At 38.3% G+C, this 24,976-nt stretch overlaps 1 protein-coding gene and 1 long non-coding RNA gene across 2 annotated transcripts; both read right to left on the reverse strand.

Moving 5' to 3' along the window:
* Nucleotides 1–15,846: 15,846 nt before the first annotated feature.
* Nucleotides 15,847–24,896, reverse strand: LOC131010243 (uncharacterized). The gene is made up of 8 exons (XM_057937680.1): nt 24,641–24,896; nt 24,073–24,191; nt 22,627–22,695; nt 21,928–22,047; nt 21,773–21,847; nt 17,562–17,696; nt 16,882–17,023; nt 15,847–16,224 (listed from the first exon to the last, which is right to left on the reverse strand). The coding sequence occupies exons 1-8, from the start codon at nt 24,702–24,704 to the stop codon at nt 16,064–16,066; spliced, it is 885 nt and encodes a 294-aa protein (XP_057793663.1). The 5' UTR covers nt 24,705–24,896; the 3' UTR covers nt 15,847–16,063.
* On the reverse strand, nt 18,639–20,384 carry LOC131010247 (uncharacterized). The gene is made up of 3 exons (XR_009096517.1): nt 20,342–20,384; nt 19,012–19,099; nt 18,639–18,666 (listed from the first exon to the last, which is right to left on the reverse strand). It is a non-coding gene; the product is annotated as an uncharacterized LOC131010247 (long non-coding RNA).
* Nucleotides 24,897–24,976: the final 80 nt, after the last annotated feature.

Here is a 24,976-nt window from a genome sequence, read left to right on the forward strand (position 1 = left end):
CCTAAACTACCGTTCTCCTGCCGGTGATGGATTCGAGTTCGCCGGAAATCCATCGTGACAAGGGGGGCCTGAATCTTCCCCTGGTCTCTTCTAATTTTGACAGGTCTCGATCTAAGTCCCCTGCCAATGTTCCGTCTCAGCACCCGCCTCTCGTTAAGCCGGGTTATTCTTCCGGCGCAGTGGCTGTTGGGCAGCGCTCGTCGGGTTTTTCACCGGCGCAGAGTTTGATCGGTGATCCTAACCAGGCCATCCCTGGTTTGATACAGCCGCTGCCATCTGTTGTTACTTCAGTAGCGCAGGTGCCGGGTACTGCTCCGGCTGTTTCTTTCGCTGCCAAAGTAGCTAATAAAGTCCAACCAAAATCCCTTAAGAAGCCGGATGTTACAGCGTATGGCCTCCGAGGCCTTCAAATACAGCGAGAATGAGAGGTTGTCACCCTCTCAGTGCCCAAATCGGAATATCAAACAAAGTTGGAAGAGTTTCAATTTGCACTAATCAGTAGACTTATCCAACGTAAAGGGGACAAGCCACGCACGTTCGCCGACCTCTCTCATGAACTTCGAACCATATGGCAATGCACCGACTGTCAACTGGTGCCCATGGCTAAGGGATTCTTCGTTGTTAAATTTTTGACGATGGAAGCGAAAAAGAAAGCTAAGGGGAGTTCTTTTCTCCAACTGTCAATCGGCCACGTACGCTTCCGTGAATGGACTAGGTATTTCGATCCGTATAAGGAAGTGTCGTCTCTGGCTCAGGTATGGGTTCGGATATATTATCTTCCTGTGGAGTTATGGACTCCGGTGATTATTGCTGGTATAGGTCGTGTGCTTGGTCATCCTATGCGAATTGATAATGCCTCCGCAACTGGTCATGTGGGACACTTTGCGCGGGTTTTGGTGGAACTTGACATGGCTTTGCCTATTCTCAACTCGATGTACATTGATGACGGCGATAGATCGTTCTACATTGAGTTTGGTTTTGAATCTATGCCCCTTTTTTGCTCGCGTTGTAAACTTACAGGTCATTCAACGGATAAATGCCGGAGAGCTGATAGGGCCACGAGCAAGCAAAAGATCACTGAGCCTCCTGCTATGGTTGTGAAGAATCTTGATAAGGGAGAGGGTCCGACTCCTGCATGGCAGCCCAAAGTTGATATTCTTAAACCTCTATCAGGTCCTGATCTTCAAGAAGCGTCTATAGTACTTTTTAAGAAAAATGATCTCCCTCTGGCGGGGGATGCTAACCGATATCAAGCGCTAGATGAGGATGAGGAAGAGGAAGTGGAGGAGACTATCATTGCGGACTCCAATTATGAAGCAGAGCCTTTACATGAGGAAGAAAATGATGGATCGCCTCACACGGACAAGACTAGTAATAAGGAGGGCTCGAATGTAGAGGGAACTTTGGAGTTGGATTCTGGAACGAATAGTGGATCTGTAGTAGAGCAACAACCGGTAGTTGGGGCAGAAGATTCAGCGAGCCAGCGGGTTAATTCGCCGATTAAGGAAGTTGATTTTGATAATAAATCAATTTCTTCTCCGGATGACATGGCGAGTCGTATTATTAGGTTAGAGGAGCAAGTTAATCAGGGGATGCAGTTACTCTCGGAGCAGAAGCGCGGACGTGGTCGTCCAAAGGGTTCGGTAAAGGGACGAGAGCCTATACATGCAATTCCGGAAGGTTGTATTAAAAGTCGTCTCAGGAATGCGGAAGAAATGGGTAACAAGCCGAGGGAGTTTGTGGTTGACGTCACCAATAGGCCTAGTATGATTGCAATGAATAATGTCGTCCATAGGCGTTGGTCGGATGATTTGGATAATGATCCTGACTTTCCTTTTTGAGTTGTTCTCCTTCGCTTTTTAAGTTTTGTGCCCTTAGTCTGCATCTTGTGCTTTCAAGGGATGTTTTTTCTTTTTCACTTTATAATAAACCTCAATTTAATAAGGTCAATAACATAGGTAAATACATACTCTAATATTTTTAAATTCGAACTAAAAATTTCATCAAACTAGTTTTTTACATACAATTATATAAACTTTAATATAGTGTGATAGCTACTACACTAATGATTTAATCTGATTTTGCTAACGAACCAAATTTTATAATGACATGGTCGTCAAAAAATCTGAGGTGGCCAAATAGGCCGAAAAATAAAACGACGTCATTTTTAATCACCAAGATATCGTTTATAAAATTTTGAACTTTGATCAAATTTTAATTTTGCACACCAACTTAAAAATTTATCTAATAATTACTAAAATTTTAAATTCATCTAATTTTGTTAACGAGTTGGAATGCTGCCAAATTTACTACTGGTTCATAGGCTTGAAAGTCTGAGGTGCCTAAATAAGCCCACAAATAAAATGATGTCCCAACTTTTAGTATCCATATTTTCATATTTGGATGTTTCATATTTTTGTATCCATTTTTATTTTTAGTAAAAGTAGGTGGAACTCTTACTGCACTTTAATTATTTTAACACTCACATAAAATGTGAGACACTTATTCTACTCATAATATATCCAATTACTTTATTAAAATTTGTTCCACTTTCAATTGGATACTAAAAATTGGGACAGAGGAAGTACGTAATAAACTGAATTAAATGATTAGAATATGGGGACAAAATTTCCAAAGCGATACAGTCTCACAAAACCCTAAATCTCATTTTGTAGAATTTGAACACGTCTTCACGACTCATACTCGAACACAAAGTGAGTAATGAAGCATCATCTAACAAATTTGTAAATATTATGGAAAAATAGAGTTTAACCTGAGTACCGTGATCAGAATGAAATTGGTGATGATAAAAGACTTAAAACACAGGGAAATAAGAACACATTTCAGAAATCTTTCTCTCCAAGTAAAAAGTTGTATATATTATCTAATCTCTCTTACAAAATTAATACAATGCTCTATTTATACAACTAATACAAGGAGGGGTAAAACAGTAACTCTCTGAATATTCACGTACACTGCATGCTAATATCTAACTAACTATGTCTATCAAGAGCACTAATAATAACTAATTGTTCAGCCTTTGTCGGGTGTCGCTATCCTTCGGATATTAGCCATTTGCTATTGGGTTCAGGCCAGCGCTGGCGCGACTTCATCTTGCTTCGATCTCTTGTAACAGTATTGATGGCAGCGCTGACCATCATTCTTGGCCTTGCCTTCAATCTTTCTCCTAATTATTTTATCGACGTTGACCTCTTCCAGTATCAGTGTTGTCCTTAACTCTGTAGGATTCCTTGTTCTCTGAATCTTCCGGAAGCCAGCGTTGGCCTCAACTTCTCCAGGAGCCAGCGTTGCCCTCAGGCGCTCCGTGGGTTGATGCTGCTCTCAAGTTTTCTGGCGATATACTTATTTATATATAAAAAAATATAATTGTTTAATCTTTAAAAGGTATTCTCAGCGCTGATGTAGGGTTTACTCCTCATCGGTGAGAATACAAAATAAGTTAAATTGGAGAAAAAAATCTGTAATATATATTAAAAAGGCAACTTTCAATTGGAAATCAATTTCAAAATTGAGTGGTAATTTTATAGTTATGCAATATTTTGATTAAAATGTAAAAGTTTATTTATTTAAATATTAAAAATTAAAAAAAAATCTCTCTCCTCTCTCATCTTTTTTTGAACAAATCTATTTTTCAATTCTTTTCTATTCTTCTTTTTCATTTTTTTAAACTTATTCTTTTTCTCTTTTATAATATCATTTTTTATTATTGTGAATTCTTAATTATTTTTTTTTAATATTCAATTTAAATATATTCAATTAAAATTAATTTTTTATATAAATATAATAATTGAATTGGTTTCAATTTTATATAAACATAGATATATAAAAACATATTCCGCGCATTGCACATAGTGCAAATGCTAGTCTATTAAAAAGTCAACTTTCAAATTGAAATCAATTTCAAAAATTAATTTGAATATTGAGTGGAAATTTTGTAATTATAATAAAATTAAAATTTTATTTGTAAATTATATTTTTTTTTATTTTCTTTTTCATTAACTTCTTATTTTTTTTGTTTTATTTTTTTGCAAAATTGTAAACTTCGATTAGTTATAAAATATTTAATATATATATATATATATATATATATATATCAAATTAAAGATCACGATAAGAGCTTTAATTTGATATTGCCTCTGTCTTATAAAAATAGTCTTATTCTATTTATAGACACTACCTCACAATAGATTACTCTTCATACTCCCTCTGTCCCGCTATTCATGGCACGTATTCCATTTCGGGTTGTCCCACCGATAATGGCTCGTTTCTATTTTAGGAAATAATAAGGGATAGTTAATCTTAGTTAAAGCACTAATTAAATGCCTAATAAAACTTACTTTAATTACAAACAAAACACTCTCACTCGAACTTTGTCTCTCCCGATTACTCTCTCTCTCTCTCTCTCAGCTGCTACACCCTCGTCGCCTCTCCTCCTCCATGGCGACGACGCGGCGACTTCGCGTCCACCCACCCTCCTCCGCTGCCTCCACCCACGCCGCCTCTTCTTCTCCCTCCTACCTCCGTTTTCTCTTTGAATTTTCGCCCCTTTTGTGAGTCCCGCCATCGCTATTGCCGTCGCACTGCCGCCCCCTGTCTCAGGTAACCCCATTCTTTCTCTCTCTCTCTCTCGAGATCTCTTTCTCACTGCCCTCTCTCTGCTCCCCCTCTCGATCTCCCTTTATCTCTTGTTCACGGCGGCCGCTGCGAGTCGCGGCGGTGCATGCAGCGCCGGTCGCCGCCGTCGCCTCTGCTCCCTCTTTCTTCCTCGTTCACTCTGCCTCCATGTCCCTCTCAGATTGATTGAAGTTTTTCTAGAAATGCAGATTTTTGCATATTTTTGAATTGCAGATTGATTGAAGTTTTTTTTTTGCAGATTTTGAATTGAGTTCTAGATGTCATCATGATTGGTAAATGTACCAATTTTGAGCCAGACTTCGAATGATTCCCCATCAAGCTTGAAGCACTTCAAGGGCACGTTCGACATCCTTTCGTGCCGATTCTTGCACCGGTGGACTCTTCACGAACATTGGCCAATCCGGATATATGTTATCGCACAAGTAGTAGCCCATCTGGTTAGTAGTGCTGGTTGACCTCAAAGATTATCGGCGATGACGTTCCTCCCAAGACGTCGGAGAATAGAGGCAACTGGTTCAAAACGTTAATGTCGATGTTCGAGCCGGCGACACCGAAGAAGGCATGCCAAATTCACAAATCATGAGATGCAACGGCCTCTAAGATCAAGGTGGGCTCTTCTTGATCACCGTGTGTAAATGCGTCATGCCACGCCTTTGGACAATTCTTCCACGTCTAATGCATACAATCAAGACTCCTAAGCATCCCGAAAAATCCATGTCGCGCCTCGTGCATCTGAAGAAGTCGTCGGACATCCGCCGTCATTGGACGTCGAAGATACTCGACACCGTATGCTCAGATGACAGCTTGGCAGAATTTCTTCAGACATAGACGCCCCGTCGTGTCAGCAATTTTCAGATACTCGTCAAAAGTATCCGCACTAACACTGGTGGCTAATTGTCGGATAGCCACCGTGCATTTCTGCAACGGCGTGAGAGAGTCCCAGCCCGCAGCATCCACCCCCATCCGGAAGTAACCATCAACACCTTACACAACATCGACGATGCACAAGAAAATAGCTCCTTCTGCATTCGAAAATGCCGTTAGAAAAATGTTGGCCCGTACGTCGGGTAATCTTGCATAAGACGTAGATGGGTAGCCTCATAATCACGATAAACGAACCCCATGTTGCTAATAACACGGGGTTGGGGTTCCGATTGAGATGAACAACCACTTTTTTTACTCGACGATGATATCCATGATTTTTTGCGCAGCCCCGTCAGACGAAGAAGTATCATCGAACCATTCAACCATTTTTTTGGTAGATGAGAAAGAAATGAAGAAGAAATAGAGAGAAATAGTGAAAGGGGTGAATGAAATGGAAAAAATGGGGAGGGGGATTTACATAGGAAGAAAAATGGGGACAAAAAATTAAAGAAACGGTCATATAGCCATTGGAAGAAATGAAGGAAAAATAAATAAATCGGCTAAAAATAGTCGTTTCTTTAAAAAAAATTGATTTTTTTTTAATTAGGCGCGTGCACTGCACGATCCTCATATTTCGTCGATTGAGTCATACTCGATTAAACGAGTAAGCCTCGAGCCCCCCTTGCTCCACATCGGCTTACTCAATAGGAAGCTTACTCGAGTAAGCCCCATCGAGTAAGCCGATGTGGATGCTCTAACTTATTTACCTATTATACCACATGGTGAGACTATTTACATATTTAACCACTTTTATTCAAACTCGTAAAACTCCCTCCTATGACTATTTTTACAAGACGGAGGGAGTATATTTTATGTAAATATTTGATTTAAAATGTAAAAATTATATTTGTTTAAATATTAAAAAATTTAAAAAAATTCTCTCATCTCTCGTCTTTTTTGAATAAATATATTTTTAATTCTTTTTTATTAGTAGTATTTTTTATTTTTTAACTTTTTTTTTACATTTTATAATATCAAATTTTATAATTGTGAATTCTTATTTCTTTTTTTATTTTTTGAATATTCAATTCAAATATATTCAGTTAAAACTATTTTTTTATTATATTTATAAGTATGATAATTAAATTAGTACTCCCTCCGTCCCACCTTCATAGTCTCTTATTCTTTTTTTAGATGTCCCACAATATAGTCCACTTTTTAAATTAAATTAGCATTAAATTTTTTTTACCAAAGTAACCTTATTTAAATATAGTCAAACATAGAATAAATAAGGGCAAAATTGAATAATTACATATATTTTGTATTTTCCAAGTACTATTTGAATTTTTCAAGCACTATTTATTACATTTTCTTAATATGTGTGAAAAAATGAAGTGGACTATGGAGATGGGACGAAAAAAGTATTAATTTATATAAATATGAAGGTTTAAAAATATTTTTTCATGCATTGCACGGGTTGCAAATGCTAGTAATAACAACTACAATAAAATTTAATGTCAAGTTTGTGCCATACGGCTATAGTAACTAGGTTAGCGACAAATCATTTTCTTGTTTGACTGAAATTCGAAATCGTTAGCAAAATTAGATTAAACTAAAGATTAATAGTAATTATTAAATGGATTTTTAAATTGATGTGCAAAATAAAAATTTAATCAAATTTCAGTAATTTACAAACTATTACCCTATGTTTAAATTTTAATATCACGTGTGCCACATACCCATAATTATATCACATCAGCGACATGTCATTTTAGGTTTACCCGAAATCCTATCACATTAGCAAATTTATGCAGTAATATATAAGAGAGGAGTTATAACGTTAACCTTTTCCCATCCAAATTTCTCTCTCTTCATTTTTTTTTAATTCTCTTTTGAAAATCATCAATTTTGATTCATAAAAAAATATTTATTATGAATATTAAAATTAAAAATAATGACAAGATCTTTAATTTGATACAAAAATTATAAAAAAATAAATTTGAAACGAATAAGTTATTATCGTTTAAAGTAATTAAATTATCATTTAAAAAATATTTATCGGTAAAATAACACAAACAAAAATTTTGATGCATAGAAAAATAATTGTTGTCATGTTTATTCAAATTACATGCATGACATGTATATGCTTACGGCTTGCCGACAGAACTAATTTTTAGATATTTTTTTATTAAAATCGAAACCAAACTAAAATAATGCAACATCATTGTTCAATATTATAATATTAAACTTAATAAATTGACCAATTTTATTTATGAAAATAAATCATGTTTTTGTCTGCAAAATCAAATATTTGGATATTGCATAGGAACTTTATTTTAAAATTTGTATTTAAACAAAATGACCACATAAATATGATATAATGCATTCAAAAAATATATTAAACTAAATAAAAATAAATAGTTTTGTAATATGATATGATACATAATAATGCTGAAATAAGATTTTATTAAAAAGAAAAGAAACAACAATGGAGAACCAAAAACCCTTGAAAGCACAAAGCTGCAGACTAAGGGCCGAGCCTCGTTAAAACCTCATAATAGCTGAGGAAAAAGAGTACTCGTCAAGGACCAAGGTTGACAGAGCTGAGTTAGGAGATCTCAAGGATTCCGGCCGAACCATTACCCTTAGGCCTCCCGGCTCACAACCGATCCAGAACGAAGAGAAAAAAACCAAAAAATCAAGCGAAACGAGAAAAATAGGGAATAGAAACATCCTCCTTGACAAAATCATTTAAACCAGCAATGGCATGAGGCCAAAAACCCTCCTCCGAAGCTTGAGAAGCTAAAAAATCCGCCGATCTGTTGCCCTCACGAAAAATGTGAGAAATGCGCCACGTGAAAAAATGGAGTTTGGAGAGAGCAAGCTGCCACCGAGGCTTGAATCTCCAAGGAACCGTCTCAGAAAGCGACTGAAGAAGCTGAACCACGTAAGAAGAATCCGACTCAAACCAAACTCTCTCCCATTTGGCGCGATGTGCAGATTCAATCGCAATAATAATAGCTAAAAGCTCTGCTTCGAACGCAACCCCATGGCCGCCTGAAAAATGATAACAACCAAGAACGTCGTTGAAGGCATTCCTAAAGACGCCCCCCGCATGAATCCTCCCTTCACGGACCGAGCCATCAGTATTAACTTTAATCCAAGACGGCGGGGGAAGGTGCCAAGCAACGAAAATAAAGGAGAAAGGCTTCCTGGGTTGTCCAGCGATGGAAAGATTCTTAAGAATGAGAAGATCAGTAACCGAGTTGGCCATAGTCCCAAGGACGAAATTGTTGGCAGCTTCACAAAGAAAAACCCGGACCTGCTTGAGAATTAGGTGGCGCGAAGGTGCTAAATTGTTGTGTATGACGTTATTGCGGTGAGACCAGAGACTCCAGAGGAGAGAGACCACCCCAACTTTCCACAAATTGCCAACTTGTTTGCTGTAATTCTGGTGGATAGAGAAGCGAATCATGCTGCCCACGTCCAACGGTAAAGTTTGGTCAATCAAAAACCAACGAAAGACATCCGCCCAAATAGAAGCCGAGAAGGAGCAGTTCAACAGAACGTGATCCATCGTCTCTTCTACCGCCGAGCATAAAGGGCAGCGGTTAGGCCCCTGAAAACCAAGGAGGCGATTCATATCAAAGGTAGGGAGCTTGCCAACAATAGTGCGCCAGACAAAGAGAGATCGTCGAGCAGGGATAAAAGGGGCCCAAATCCAGGATCCCCAGTCGACCTTAGGGAACTGAGGTCGAATGTGAGCAAAGGCCGAGGCAGCAGTAATGTTCCCGAAACCCGAGTGAATCCAGGATCTGTCGTCCGTCAATCCAGGAATGGGGGTAGATATGATGTCGAGAGAAATGCGCGGGAAAGACTGTATAAAACTAAAAGTGAGGTGCCACTTATTATTAAAGAAGAAGTCTGAAATCTTCTGAGAGAAATAGGGTGTCATGAACTCCGGAATATGAAGTTTGTCGATCAGCCGATACCCGAGCCAATTATCTCTCCAAAAATAAATCGTATCTCCATTGCCAATCGTGCAGAAGGTATCCGAAACAATCTCCCGAATCGTCCTTCTAACACCAGTCCAAATCGACGAACTCGCCCATTGGGAAGCCCAATCCATGGTCTGAGTGAGATATTTCTGACGAAGCAGCCGATAGCCGAAGCTGTTCATGTTCAGAATATACCAACCAAGCCGAAACATGAAACTATTATTGATGTCAGAGAAAGATTTGACTCCAATGCCGCCATGTTCCTTCAGAGCACGAGCTCTGATCCAACTCACAGAAAAAGAAGGTTTCTTCAACGTACTCCCAGTCCAGATGAACGATCTACAAGCTCTGTCAAGATTCTGCAGAAGTTTCACCGGCCATTTATAAACCAGCATACTATGAACCGCAGCACTGTTGATAACAGAAGAAACTAAGCAGAGCCTGCCCGCCATAGAGAGTTGACTACCTTGCCACCTAGGGAAATGTGCAAGAATCCGATCAAAGATAGGTCGAAGTTTAGCGCAAGAAGGTCTACCCGAGAAAATAGGCACTCCCAAGTATGTGAAAGGCATGGAGCCAATGTTGAAGTTCAAAATCCGTTGTAGCGTAGAACGTCGCCCGGGCGACACCCCTTTCCCGAAGTAAAGAGTAGACTTATTCTTGTTACAATATTGACCAGAGACCGTGGCATAGAGCTGAATAATCGAGTCAATCATAATGCAATTACGCTTGGAGGCCTGACAGAACAGGAGCACATCGTCAGCGTAAAGCAAATGAGAAGGGAAACTCAAAGATCTCGAGAAACGCATGCCGGCAATTAAACCCCGATTACCAGCATCCAGAAAAATACGGCTAAGAACATCTTCCGCCAAGGCAAAAAGAATGGGAGACAAAGGATCTCCTTGTCTCACTCCCCGACCGCATTCGAAATAGCCATAGAGAGCACCATTGAACCGAATAGAGATGCGAGCCGAGCTGAGAATAGTTTTGATCCAAGAGCAGAAAATATTGGGGAAGCCAAACTGTTGAAGCACGAACAGAAGAAAATCCCATCTAAGCGTATCAAAGGCCTTATGAATGTCGACTTTAAGAGCCATGTTTTTGCCGTGTAAAGATCTCTCCATGCAGTTCGCCCCTTCTGAGGCAAGAGTGATGCACTCATGAATAGAACGTCCCAAAATAAAGCCAAATTGGTTGTTGGAGACGATGGTGGCCGCAGCAGCATTCAGTCGGATCGCCAGAATCTTGGAAATAACTTTGAAAAAGAAATTGCCAAGAACGATGGGCCGATAGTCAGAGATAACCTTGGCATTAACTTTCTTGGGAAGAAGGCTCAGAGTATTGGAATTGAGACCCGAAGGGAGATAATGATGAGTGAAGAATCTTCTGATGGCGGAAGTGAAATCATGCTCAATAATTTCCCAAGCGGAACGATAAAAAGTACCTCCAAAGCCATCCGGGCCGGGAGCGCTATCTTTGTCCAAAGCAAAGACCACCGCTTTGATCTCCGTCGCAGTCGGACAAGTAACCAAAGCCGATTTATGTTCCAAAGTGAGGCTACTGGGGATATAATTAGCAATCCACGAGAGATCGGCCCCAGGATTGATATCCGCCGCAAAAAGAGATTTATAAAAGTTTTCCACATGAGACGCCAAAGTGTTATGATCTTCAACCAGGACGTCGTTAATCTCAAGATGCTTGATAGTATGGCTAGCGCGCTTCATTCTCAACATGTTATGATAAAACTTTGTATTTCGATCGCCATCCTGGAGCCATCGAATTCTACTTTTCTGGCGAAGTAGGTTCTCTTGCCGAGAGAGCATGACCGAGATAGAGGCTTCAAGCTCAACTTCTTGATCAAAGAGCGTCTCAGAATATCCAACATTATCGATATGTGCCTGAAGAGAAGAGAGCTTATAATAGAGTTCCTCAAGCGAAGTGTTGAAGTTCCCAAAAGTGGATTTATTCCACATTTTGAGCTCTTTCCTCAAACGCTTCAACTTGTGCATCATACGCACCATGGGGCAGTTCGTGTCAACAACAGGAGCCCAAGAACGCTGAACCATTGGAATAAAATCAGAGTGAGAACTCCACATGTTCAGGAAACGAAAAGGACGGGCGCCATAGGTATTAGGAGGAGTGGAACATTTAAACAAAATAGGAGCATGGTCAGAGCCAAGACGAGGCAACACCCGGCTCTCAGTAGAATGCCATTGCGTAGCAAAATCCTCTGAGAAAAGAGTGCGGTCCAGGACAGACTCAGTAGTCATAGGAAATTTACGCCTGTCCGTCCAAGTAAAAAAAGGCCCAGAGGTGGGAGCTTGAATGAGAGTATGGCGATCGATGAAAGCTTGAAAATCTCTACAGGAAGCACGGCTGGGAAACCTGCGTCCACGCCGCTCATGAGCTCCAAGCACAGCATTAAAGTCCCCAAGAATCACCATTTGAGGGACCATACAAGAAGAGATATCATCCCAAAGAATCCTGCGAGTGATATAATTACAACTTCCGTGAACAATAGCCACTCTGAAAGAATAGCTAGAAAACAAGATGTCAAAAATAACCATCTGCTCCGTGGACATAATCAACGAGCAGGAAACCCCGTTGGCGATGAGAATCCAGATGTTGGAAGCATGAGGGGCGCGATCATTTTGATGGAAAGGAGTCAAATTGATAGAGTTCCAGAATGAGGTCGGAATATGCAGAAAGTTAGTCTTAGGCTCAATAATGCCTAGAATAATAGGATGATGAACATGACAGTAATTGTGAAGCAAGTTACGTGCCGTGTCCGTCATACCACGAATATTCCAAGAGAGAATGTTCATTGAGGAAGGTGGATATTATCGTCCTCCTCTTGAGGATCATAATCATCATCCACCAAATCACCCCATTTCCGTGAAGAAGCTGTGTCCATACTTTTACCAGCAGCAGAAGAAGTTTGAGAGATGAGGAACTCTGAAATTTGAACGCCTTTATCTACCGCTTCCTTAACCAAAGAGTTAAACTCCGTCGTGGTCCCCTGAAGTTGTCCAACCTGATCCCCAATATTAGCTGCCTGATTGTGTCGAAGACGATCTTTCAAAGTCGGAGTTGCCGTGCGCACCAACTGTTCGACAGTTTGCTTAGGCGGCCTACCCCGCCCCCGTTTGATTGGTACAGCTTCAATCATCTCGTTTGTAGTACGACTAATGGCACAAACTGTTCGACAGTTTGTCTCTTGTTCTTGCCTTTCACTAGCACTATCAGCCTTTTGATTTTGTGTTAATGTTGTTTCAAAAATCTGCACTTTCATCATGTTTCCTAAGGCCACCTCTTTATCAGCAAAAGTACCCGTGTCAGTGCTCTTGTTATTACTATCATCTTCGGGTATAATCAGTGGTACGATGTTCGAATCATGAACAGGTCTGCACGCAGCTGCAAGCAAATCAGGTCCGGACAATCCTTCTTTACGCTGGGGCAAATTCTGTGCCCCATCTGTCTGACGAAACTCCTCAGGGGGAGTGTGATTAATATGTTCTGAAGCGCTGATATTGGAAGTCCTCTCCTTCTCAATAAGAGGCTCCTGATTGACGTCCTCATCTCCGGAAGGCTCTAGAGGTAAAGCTTCGAAAGAATTACCGATCGGAATCTCTTTATTTTTCTGCCATTCTTTCCCCATAGTTTTGTTGTGAATGGTTTTGAGAGGAGGTTGATCCGAGCTTGTAGGCTTCGTGATGTCCGTGTTGTTGTCCTGCTGTTTCTTGCGGCGGCATTGAGCAATGTTATGACCTGCAAGATTGCAAAAGCCACAAAAATGCGGCAAATTTTCATATACGAATTCAACCTCGAACGAGCGCGTTCCCTTATCCACTGTGAGAGTTTCGGGAATAGGTTTAGAGACATCCATGTCGACAAGAACACGAGCAAAGTGACCCACTTGCCCAGAAAATGCAAAACCATCAAGTTTAATAGGAAGACCGACATATCTGGCGATGCCGATTATCACTTCCGGATGCCAGTATTCGTGAGGAAGATAATAGATTCTCAGCCAGACTTGGGAGAGAGCAGATGATTCTTTGTATGGGTCAAAATCCGGAACCCATTCCCTGATTCGAATAATACCTTTGCTCAATTTCCAAGTAGCCCTAGATTTTGCCGTACCAATCTCATATTCATTCGCGAAAATTATTGAAAAGAAACCTTTTCCAAGTGGCACCACACGGATTGCATCCGAGGTTTTCCATAAAGCCATGAGTTCTTGCTTAATGTCAGAAGCAAATCTGGGGGCGTCTCCCTTATTCAGCAAAAGCCTGGCGTGAACAGCGAACTCAAATTCCTTGAGTTTACTTTGATACAGGGCTTCTGGAATCCGAAGAATAGATTTGTTGCCAATGTTTACGGGGTGAAGAGCGTTGTAGTCCTGGGCGAAAACATCTGCTGGTTTGGGAACTGATCGCTGGACCGTTCGCGCAAAAGAGAGTTTGTTCCTTTTCGCCTCAGTGCTAGGGCTAGATATTCCATGCAGCGTCGATTTGACAAGAGTCTCGGAATGACTCTTGCCGTTCTCAGAATCGGGTTTGAGATTGGAACTCAAGGGAACATCCGACGGCCGATTGTGGTTCTTACCGGAGGAAGAAGGCATAGGTCTAACAAAGTTGTTGGAGATGGGAGGAAAATCGGAAGTCATGAAAGCAGGCGGGTTGCTCATGTCATCCAAAAATTCCTTCTTGGGCCAAAGTTCGAAATATCCGATAAGAGACCAGGATCGATCAGATTCGAGCAAAACAACCAACGAAGAAAAGAAGAAGAAATTCGAACAGAACTCACCTCTCTACTAGAGATTAACAACAAAGAGGTGATAAAGAAGCTTACAAGGAATTTCGATCGGAGATAGAGGACGAGAACCGCATCATCCGTTCCGGAGGAAGTTTTCTCGTAGATGAGGTTGACGGAGGCTGCTGTGGACGGCTGCGTGCAGATCTCAGTTGCTCAATCGGTGGATGCTAGATCAGCGGCGGATGATCGGAGAGGAGGGGATGACGCTGCAGCAGGTGGAGTGGCGGCGACCGGGCACCGGCGCTCTGGCAGCTCCAGTAGCAAGGAGGATCGGGAGCCAGTTGAGGAGCTGTGGCAGTTTCGGCGCTCTTTCGCTCTGGCAGCTTCAGCGGCTCGGATCGTGATCTTGCAGCTCCAGCAGCTCGGACGACAACGATCTGAAAGCTCCGGCGTTCTCTCCCGCTGCGACAGATCGCCGCCGAAGAGTGGAGGCCGGCGCCGGGAGCAATCGGTCGGTCGTCGAGGAAGGAGGAGAACTTGATTCACGAGCGGGCGCTGGCGGATCTGTTCCAGCAGCAGCTGCAGATGAGGCGGAACGGCGCCGTTCGAAAGGTTGGCGTTGTTGAGGTATCTGAACGGGAATTCCCCCGTCGTAAAGGTACCCGAACGGGAATTCCTCTTTGCTACAGTAGCATAATGCTTTTTCTCGTCCGAAAATAGAACCCCTCTGCGTGTGTGTCTCTTTAGATATGATACATAATAATACTCATTATCATTTATACTTGCTTTTGATATGATACACATTATCAATTAAAATTAAAGGATATTTGCTTTAAAATACATGAACTTTCAGCAAATTCTGATTTTTCCCATAACTTCTAAAATTTGGAAAAAAATACACCATCTTTTCGATTATTTCTGATTTTTCTCATGGGTATGAAATACCCCCAAATAGAAGTTGAACTTAGGACTTTTGACTTAGATTTTTTGATATTTAAGCGTGACGGATAATAAAGGTAGCATAATAAAGCCGATGCATCGGCTTAGGTATCAACAAATCTAAGTCAAAAGCACTAAAATCAGCTTATATTTGGGGGTATTTCATACTTGTGGGAAAAATAAGAAAAAATCGAAAGGTGGTGTATTTTTTTTTTCAAATAAAGGTCATGAGAAAAATCAGAATTTGCTGAAAGTTCGTGTATTTTACGGCAAATTAATTGGTATTTCAAAAAATGAAAATTCAAATATTTTCAAATTCATGTTTTTTATTATTGAAAATTGAAATTATGTCGTGGATAATTCTATTTTTTTAGATTCATGCTTGCATTTACTTATACTTAAATTATGTTTAATATGTATATTTATTTATTTAAATATCATTTAATTTTGATTTTTAGTCGTGCATTGCACGAGTAGGCGTAGTAGTCAAATTAAATCAACAATTCAATAATTATCACGCTATATTTTAAAAGTTGTAAACAAAACCAAAATTTGATAAAATTTCAGTCAATTAATCCATTAAAGATTAACCCTTTTTTTCAAAGTGTATAATGCATACTTTTTAATCACAAAATGACATACAATGGATGATCTCGTGTAATAGTCATAGAGCCTTGATACGGTACATATTGGAGAAAATACATGTCTCTCTGATTTTTTTTCCAAACAAAACCAAGTTTTCAAAACTACTCCCAAACACGGCTTCACATAAAAGGGACTCAAATACTTCCTTTTATTCGTAAACACAAGTAGTCAGTTGACATACAAAATTTTCAATTTTGTACAAAGCCTCATTGCCTCTCTAGAGATTGAATGGCAAGCTTAGCTGCAAGCATTGAGATATTGTCTCTGGCTAATTGGGCAGTTTTCTCTAGTCTTTGGAGTGTGTCCGTTGTTTCCATCGCCGCCAGTTTTTCTTTCTGCAACTTTGCCAATTCTGATTGAGTGGAACCTGCAGTTTGAAGATAAAAAAGATTCAAAAACCACGAATGCACAAAAACAGCTGTCTGTTTTCCAAGTAATGCAATGACTGAAAAATGCAAAGTTCAAGCATATGTAAAGAGGAGCAGCAACTTCAAATCTTCTAATGCATTCTTTACTTTCCCATCAAGCAGTTCATTTCCTCATATGCAGCAATCTAGCATTTTTTTTTATTTTTTATTTTTTTATTTTTGATAAATTAACCATTAAATAAGGAAATTTAAACAACGTGCCACCGTGGACTCGAACCCAAGACCTTCGACTTTAAACGTGCCACCGTGGACTTGAACACACTGCAATCGAGCATTTTTTTAAAACAATTTTGTTTGACTTGCATATAAACGATATCTGGTAAGCTTGAAACTTGAATGTTTGGAAATCTCCTCATGGCAAGGATCACAGGTGCAGTAATTTATAGTATTATACATGTGCGTGTGTGTGCTTCGTTTTCTTTCTTCACATGTTTAGTTGTATTCATTCATTTGCGAAGTCTAGAAACAGGATTAATACCAATAACCAGGAGATTGTTTACCAGTTAATTAATCGATTTAACATGAAGCCAATATCAGATAAAGTGGGTTCAATAGTTGGGGGTGAAACTTGCAAGTAATGGTAGTAAATGTCTTACCCGAAACAGGTTGAAGCGCTGCAAAAGAAACACGTTCAGCAACAGATGGAACAAAATCTTTGATACAATCCAAAGTTATTTGCTTTTCGGTCCAAACAAGAGAATTTGTAATTTGTGTTTGCAATAATGTTTCCCCTGGTGTCTGTCATAGAGAGTTCAAAAAAGTAATTAGGATCTGTACCTCAGGCAATTCAAGCTCATCTAGTCCACCAATAAATTAATGTAAAGCAAACAGTTCTTCCACTATTTCCCTAGTCATACGTGTTTATGCTTTCAAACTTCAATACTTTCCAAATTTGTATAACTAAATGATTCGGCAATGCAATTTAAAATATGACCAAGTTGGGCAGCAAAACAGTTCTCCATTAACGGGGGAAATGACCAAACTTTTTACACATTCAAGGAGCTACCGATGCATTTACTGTAAGCTCAAGGAGCTGGATGGTTCAAATTTAAATTGAAGGAATAAAATGACTAAATTTAATATGTTTGGGGGCACATAATTATTTTGCCTATACATATACATATGTATTCTTTAAGTACCCAATGACCGTGACAGCTCAAGAACACCGCATACACAGATAATCAAAATGTACTTACAAGACACAGATAATAGAAAAACATGCACACAATGTTGAGTGTAAGCCCTTTGCTGGAGAGAGAGAGAGAGAGAGAGAGACCTTCAATTTTATCTCCAACCTTTTCAAATTGTGAAGAACTTCCTTCAATTTCAGAACTTCCGAGTTTATTTCGATCATGTTGAGAGGAACATTGTCTTGCATCGGTGTAACTTCTCCAGTCAAGTACGGTTGAGCCTGACATGGAGCTTACAAGTAAGCAATAGGAATTAATTCAACATGACTAACTTTCAATCTTTTATGAAAATCATTTGTAAAAGCAATAACATAGGAAAGGCTTTTAAATATAAGTTTATTCACAATAATGTACTTTGTGTAAAGCTTGTGCCATTTTTAAATCATTGTGTAGGGAAAACCACAAAAAAAAAAAATTAATAAGCAGCAGTAACCAACATCCTCTATCATAATTTTAAAAAGTTATTTGGACAAGTAAATCTTCTTAAATCCAATATAGAAAGCCTAGAAGGAACATGCAACACACCAAGTTAAAAGATATTAAAAATACTAAATTGTTAATAATGAGTTATGATATATCTGGAGAAACATTCATGCCTACCTCTTACCTTGTTTCACTGTTCCTATAGATCTAGTAAAAGAATTAAAAATGGCATGAGTTGGTCAGTTAAAACTCCTGCAATAAAACTTGAACTCATTTCACGAATTTATAATATACAGTTAACCACCATAACAAATGAAATGGCGCAAATAAAAATTAAGGTTGGTGCATTAACCAAATTGGAAGACTAATTAGCTACTCTTTTTCATTACCGGTTCTTATATTTGGTTTTTCATTTCACTAAACCTAAAGAAAAAGTATTACTTATTTCTTATGTACATATTAAAAATCTACTATTTTTACTTCCATTCCCAGATTGAGAAATAAATATTGATGCAATAAAGATATCGCTATTTCACTTTTGTAGCATTCACCAACTTCTACATACAATTAATTACCGAAATCCTTGAACTGGAAAATGAAATAATTCAATTAGCCACCGAACAAAACCAATTCTTTAAGACACTAAGTAAATATAGTACTTAAACATTGAAGCAACCTTCAAATGAAATCAACAAAATTAATACCGTTCATTATAAATGGATTTGATCATGTACCATCTTCTCATTGATCACCTATCACCCAAAGCATCTACATGTGCACATTGCCGAATACGACCAAACCAAATCACAAAAGCGATATTTTAGTCAACAAAAGTTTTGGCTAGTCAGAATCCCAAACATAAAATAGAATGAAATTAAATGATTGATTCGGTCATTATCCAAATCAGGTATTTAGTTACCTGAAAAAGAAAATAGAAATCCTAATGGAATCATACGCCACCTCCTAACTATAATTAATTTGTAAGCCACAACAATCACAATCAGATGAAAAAATCATGCAAAGAACTATAATTAATTTGTAAGCCACAACAATCACAATCAGATGAAAAAATCATGCAAAGAAAACATTTGTCTCTATTAAACTAATTAGTACCAAAAATGCATCCACTTTCGGTGCTTGCCAACTCACACGTATCGCTATTGGGTGGACGTCACTCGTGAATACCTTCATATTTGCACACCTAAGGTGATTACCGAAATATATAATTAGCATACAGATTTATAATTTACTATCCTTAGAATTTGCACTTGTAAGATGGAAAGTTGAGGAAGTAATTTAAGAGGAAAGTGAAGGAGAAAGTAGGTTAGCTTGGATAACTCCATAAATGTTTGATAATTCATTCACTTTGGCATAACAAAGTTTGGGAAACTAAAGCGGTTGGTATTTAAACGCCAAACCAAATATCGTTTTTATATCTATATTATTATGTGCTATGTAAAGTTATATATAAATAAAAACAAATTTAAGACATGGTGGCTACAAGAGATATTTGCTCAGCATTACCATGCTTGTTTATTAACCAATGTGAAAGAAAAAAAATACTACCTTACTCTTTAGGAGCTACTATGCATTTTCTCCATAAAATGAATATTTGGAGATTGGTGGAGGTGTGTCAGATATTAGGTCGAATTGAGGTTTTCAGGATGTTTGTTCTCGCAAAGCCTATTGTGAGTCTTCCTTTCTCTACTACTTGCTCATTTTCATTGTCCGAAGCCATTTGGCAAATGTTGGTGCCGACCAAGGTCCAACTTTCTTGGTGGCTTATGATTTCCGTTCATGATGTAGCATAACTGATATTCTTCTCTCTCTTACTTGGTGCGTTTGTTTTGCTAGAGTTTTTAAAGTTGAAGAGGATATTTCACTATTCTCTTGCGCAAAACCTTTGAAGCAAAGTTTAAAGTAAACTTAGACTTGTTAGGGACACTTGTATCATGTTGGGATGTAGTTACAATCTATATAGGGTGGTTCATTAGAAATGAACGTAAGGTGTTCTAGAGACCCATGTTGGCCATTATTTGCTAGTCCACTTGGTTGGAGATGAATTGGATAATTTCAATGATAAGGTAGGACGTGTAACTAGTGATAGGCTAGAACTTAGCTTTGAGGACGGTTCATCAATTCGAAAGCATAAGGAACTCAGGCACTTACTTGTTTCAAACTTCTTTCTAAGATTGGCGAATTAGCCTTTTCTAATTGTAGCCTTGATTCTATAATTTAGGGGGAGGATCGCCTATCTCCGGTATGTATCTTCTTTCTTTTAATCTAATAAATGTTTTTACTTCTTATCAAAATTAACTATAAAAGGACAGAGAATAAAAATAACACAGAAAAAGAAATAATCAAGCAAAAACGAAATAGCGACTACAGCCTTCAGATAAATAGCATCTTTAGAAGAGCTTCATGTAAGGATTAAAGTAAGTACTGCTTAAATTGAGATGTGATTCCATGAGGATTCTTCAAATGGGTTGTTTCCCCTTTCCATGATAAAGTTCACAGTTTCTCCCTCTTGCTCTTGTAGTCATAATCGAACTAGAAGGCCCAATATCAGCAATCTTACGATCAACTAGTTCAATCTTCCTCTCCAATAGGCGAAGCATCTCGTGCAATTCCTTAGAATTGCTTACATCCACTTGTTCCTTGGTCAGACAGTCGGCTAAGAGTAGTTCCTTCTCTAGAAATTGAACCTTCCTGGTCTCTTTATCCAAGTTCTTGGATATCCTAGACAAATTTTGCCTAAGAAAACCAGACTGGCCTACCATGTTATTTGTTTGGGAAGAAGAAGGTAAGTTTAAGAACCTTCGTACAACTTGGGATGTTGCAGGCATTGATGGCCAAACTTCAGACTGAGTCCCATCTTCATTGATGACAATGCCACAAGCTTCAACGTCGCACAATGTTTTCAATTCATTTAGTTTTTTAAACAAGCCTGACTTTCTTTTCTTAAATGTCTCACGTCGTGTACGATCATCAGCAATTAACTCGTATTTGATCTTTGAGCGAACCATGGTAAAATTATTTAAAGCTACAAAAGATGATAAAGAATTTAAAGGTTGTAAGGAATTGGAGATAACAAATAATAAAAATTGTAATATGTATGATAATATACGTAAGATAAAACCATACTATTTATATAAAGTCCCGCGCTAATATCATTATGCACTATTATATTCTTATTTATATACCCAAATACTAATCACATAATATTGACCTTAAATCAATTCATGGAGATTTAGGGCTAATTCATTATATTACACCTTGACATGTCTGATGTCTCAATAGAAATGATAACCGCTTCATTTGGACATAGATCAAAAAATCTATCACTGGTTCCATCAGTGTCAATAATTTCCTAAAAAGTTATTACCACGTTAATAACTAATACAACCCTAAGATATGGTAATTCAATTTACTTTATATAAAATTGCACACATGTTACCATAATGACTATCCCATAAAAGACCATGTCAATTAAAAAACAAAATATCTAAAAAGTGTATGATGAATACTAGACTCGTGCATCAATTTAATAAATACATCATCAACAACTCAATTACCTTTTGGTTATTAGTTCATGCAATTATTGATGCCACAAGTTTCACTAGTGACACTTGTATGGCTATCAATCAACCTAGATCTTGCCACCTTTTACAGTGTTGACATTATGATCCGAATATTGCTTCAAATTTTTATACACAAACTTCAATACAGTGTTAATCATATAAAACCAACATAAACAAGCCAATATATGGTGAGATGCATGACTTGCTCATTTCAACACATCAACATTAATGAAATTGAAACATTTTCACAAGAAATGTTAACAAAGTAGTCTAAGAATATTAAAATGGCCTACCTTTTTGAACTCCAATAGTTTTACTCGACCTACACCTCTTATCAGGACCAACGCACCAATTTCTAGTTTTTCGACCTGCACAAAGTGAGAGAGAATGTAGAATGAGTACGCATAAAACTTAATACATACAAGTATATTGAAGCATGAAAACTCACTTTCTCTATTGTGACCAAACAACCATATCTAGCAGCAAAGGATGCCTCTATTGACGTACCACCAAGACCAATTGGATCTAGCACAAAGTGCACAAACAACTTGTTCTTCTTAAATAAAGACTGCATTGAAGAAAATAACAAAAAAAGAATTACATAAGACAATACTAAAGAGTGGAAGTATATGCTTAAGCATACTTATTTTAGTTTGGCCTGTTGATAATCAAAACAACTGATGTTGAAGCCCTTTTGATACCAAGCTCCATCCAACAAATAAAAACAAAGACCACGACATGTCTTGATGCTTGGGACTGAGGTGCTGAAGCTAGTGACCCATTGTTATGATGCAGAATTCAAACACTATGTGAACTCTTAAGGGCAATGCAATAAAGACACAAAGACATCTCGAGGACATAGATGAGATTCCTAGGTGCGAATCAAAGCATTGAAACCTGGTCGTGCTGTGTTCAACATTTAAATATGTAGAATTTAAACTCATTAAAAACTAATGCAGCCAAGTGAGATGAACTGGTCGTTATCACTTATGAAAAATAATAAATTAATATTATTTAATTACATAATGAGTTAGCCATATATGTGAAAATATGATAAGAATCCATACTCCTTACCAATACTCCCAAAAGAAATAGGCTTCAAAGATAGAAAAGGTTATGTTACTTTCCCTGGATATAGTTTCTATACCTCTTCCAGCAGCGCTATATACCTTGCTTCATATAGATGAAGGCTTTTAACCTCAGATGGAATCAGGACCTATACATACAAAAGACAGAAGAGAAAAGAATCATCATCCCCGTAACGAATATCAACAACCAGAATATACACAAAGGAAACTTAGTTAATTTTGGTGACAACGAAGTGCAGCTCAATTGGTAAGACGCTCCCCTCCAATCATTAGATTGGGGGTTCGAGTAACCATGGGGGAAAATGGGGAACCATTATTGATCGATCCTCTTTTGTCTTTTAAAAAAAAACTCAGTTATTTTTGGTTTAATGTACTTCTGTATAGAGCATCAAGTTTAGCAATCCATAAAATGATTTTTTTAAATCAGTTTTAATCCAACTATAAACTTTATTATCATGTTTGAGTGCCAAGAAGCTCAGAAAGTCAAAGCATGTGTCAAGATGTATCCCATTGCTGTACGGAACCACCACTCCTGGAAATACATCAAATTCACCTCTGACAGCCAAAATTCTTGAACCGTGACGTTTTTCTCTGTTTCGGTAATAAAAAGATATGCCATGAAATCTATGAAGCACTATAGTCATATAATGTCTCAATTACTTGGGAGTTGGATCAACTGCTTCACTTTCATATTATATACCCCTAAATTCCAATGTTGAATAACTCAATAGATACATGCAGGTGCTACCACTAGGCTAAACTATAGTTGTTAGCAGCAGCACCTTTTTTTTTGCTTAAACTTGGTAATGCAGAACACTGCCATTAGATAACATTCCAAACTCACTCCATAAGTCTAGAAATGTTGAGAATTCCAACAACAATCTCTAGGACATAACCAAAACTCTGCTGAAAATCCCAACAATCTCCTCCAACAGCAGTCTAGGGAATTCAAATCCACACCTTGCTCTGTTGCCAATATTTAGATCAATCGCTAGTAGCTATCTGTTAAAAGAAACACCAAATATATATCGCCCTTATTCCAGACAACAATATTTTGATCGCAAAGCATTGAAACCCCAAAATTGCACATCTAGTCCATTAGTTCGCTCAAGTGTACAAAAATTTCAAGTGTGACCATATATGGTAAGCGTATAAAATCAAAATCTTCCAGTCGAACAACACGGGTCGTGATTAATTGTGAACCAGATAACTCCTTGTGCACAATTAAGTCATCTATATATGTCCCTCAATGAAGGTAAATGCACAAAAACATGTTCCAACAGTGCACGTGCAAATGACATGCACACAAGCTCACACACACTCACACATACATTTATGCAGTTTCCAAAACCGGACGACCTATCAACCAATTGAATCCATTTCCAAACAAACTCAGAACTACGCCTCAAAACTTTCCAAATTTTTCGAAAACGGTTACACAGTCCACTTCTCGACAAAATAAACTACGCACGAACCGAAATCAAAACACAAACGAAAAACTTAACCTGGTCGATGGGGAAAGGCAGAAGCGGGAGCACCAGAGACGAAGCCCGGAGCTGGAAACGGCGGCGGCGGCGTCGAAATGGGGAAGTGAGAGGCGAAGCAAATGAGGAATGGGGATTAGCTGTAAATAAAGAGGGGATTAATGGTGGCAGATTTGGGATTATGGCTATCATAATTGCAACACCAATAATCTGTGCTGGATTTCTTTGCTTGTTATGGTGGGAACACAATCGTTGCGGATTTTCGCAGCTGAGGTTCAAATTCAATGCAATTTAACCATTTCGGATTTTAGAATTTTATTTGCGTTTTGGTCCTCCAAGAGTGCTGTTATACATTTTCAGAGATATTAACACTTCAAGGCAAATATTAAAATAGTCATTTTAATTAAGTAAAAGTTGATTATAGCCACAAAAATAGTAGTAATATATTAATTTTAAACACTCCTACCAAAATATCCATTATTATTTTATTTTAAAATTTATCAATAATTAAAATTTTAAAAATTTAAATTTATTAATTACAATAATTAAAATAAAAAAGATTCAACTCAACCCACAATTTCACCGTCACCTTTCCCCGGCGTATCTCTGCGGCCTAGACCTTGCACTACCAACTTCTCCATCGCCGTCGCCATCAAAACTAATTGTATGCATCTAATAATTTTCACAGCAATAGTTAAGGCGAATAAAAGGAAGGAATAGAATAGGAGTAACTTTCCTTCACTTGCAAAGAAGAAGCAAAACAGCAGTTTTGATGGGAAATTGGGGAAGGGGATGTGAAGGTAGACGAAGGGATTTTGTGGGGGTTGGGGGGGCCTTGGAAAGGGGGCGGCAGATGGGGGTGGGGTGGGGGGAGTTATTTTTATTTACTTGTTAGGTTTTTTTTTTCTCAAAATTTCAGTTATAT

Source organism: Salvia miltiorrhiza, chromosome 2 (assembly GCF_028751815.1).
Source record: "Salvia miltiorrhiza cultivar Shanhuang (shh) chromosome 2, IMPLAD_Smil_shh, whole genome shotgun sequence".
NCBI classification, from domain to species: domain Eukaryota; kingdom Viridiplantae; phylum Streptophyta; class Magnoliopsida; order Lamiales; family Lamiaceae; genus Salvia; species Salvia miltiorrhiza.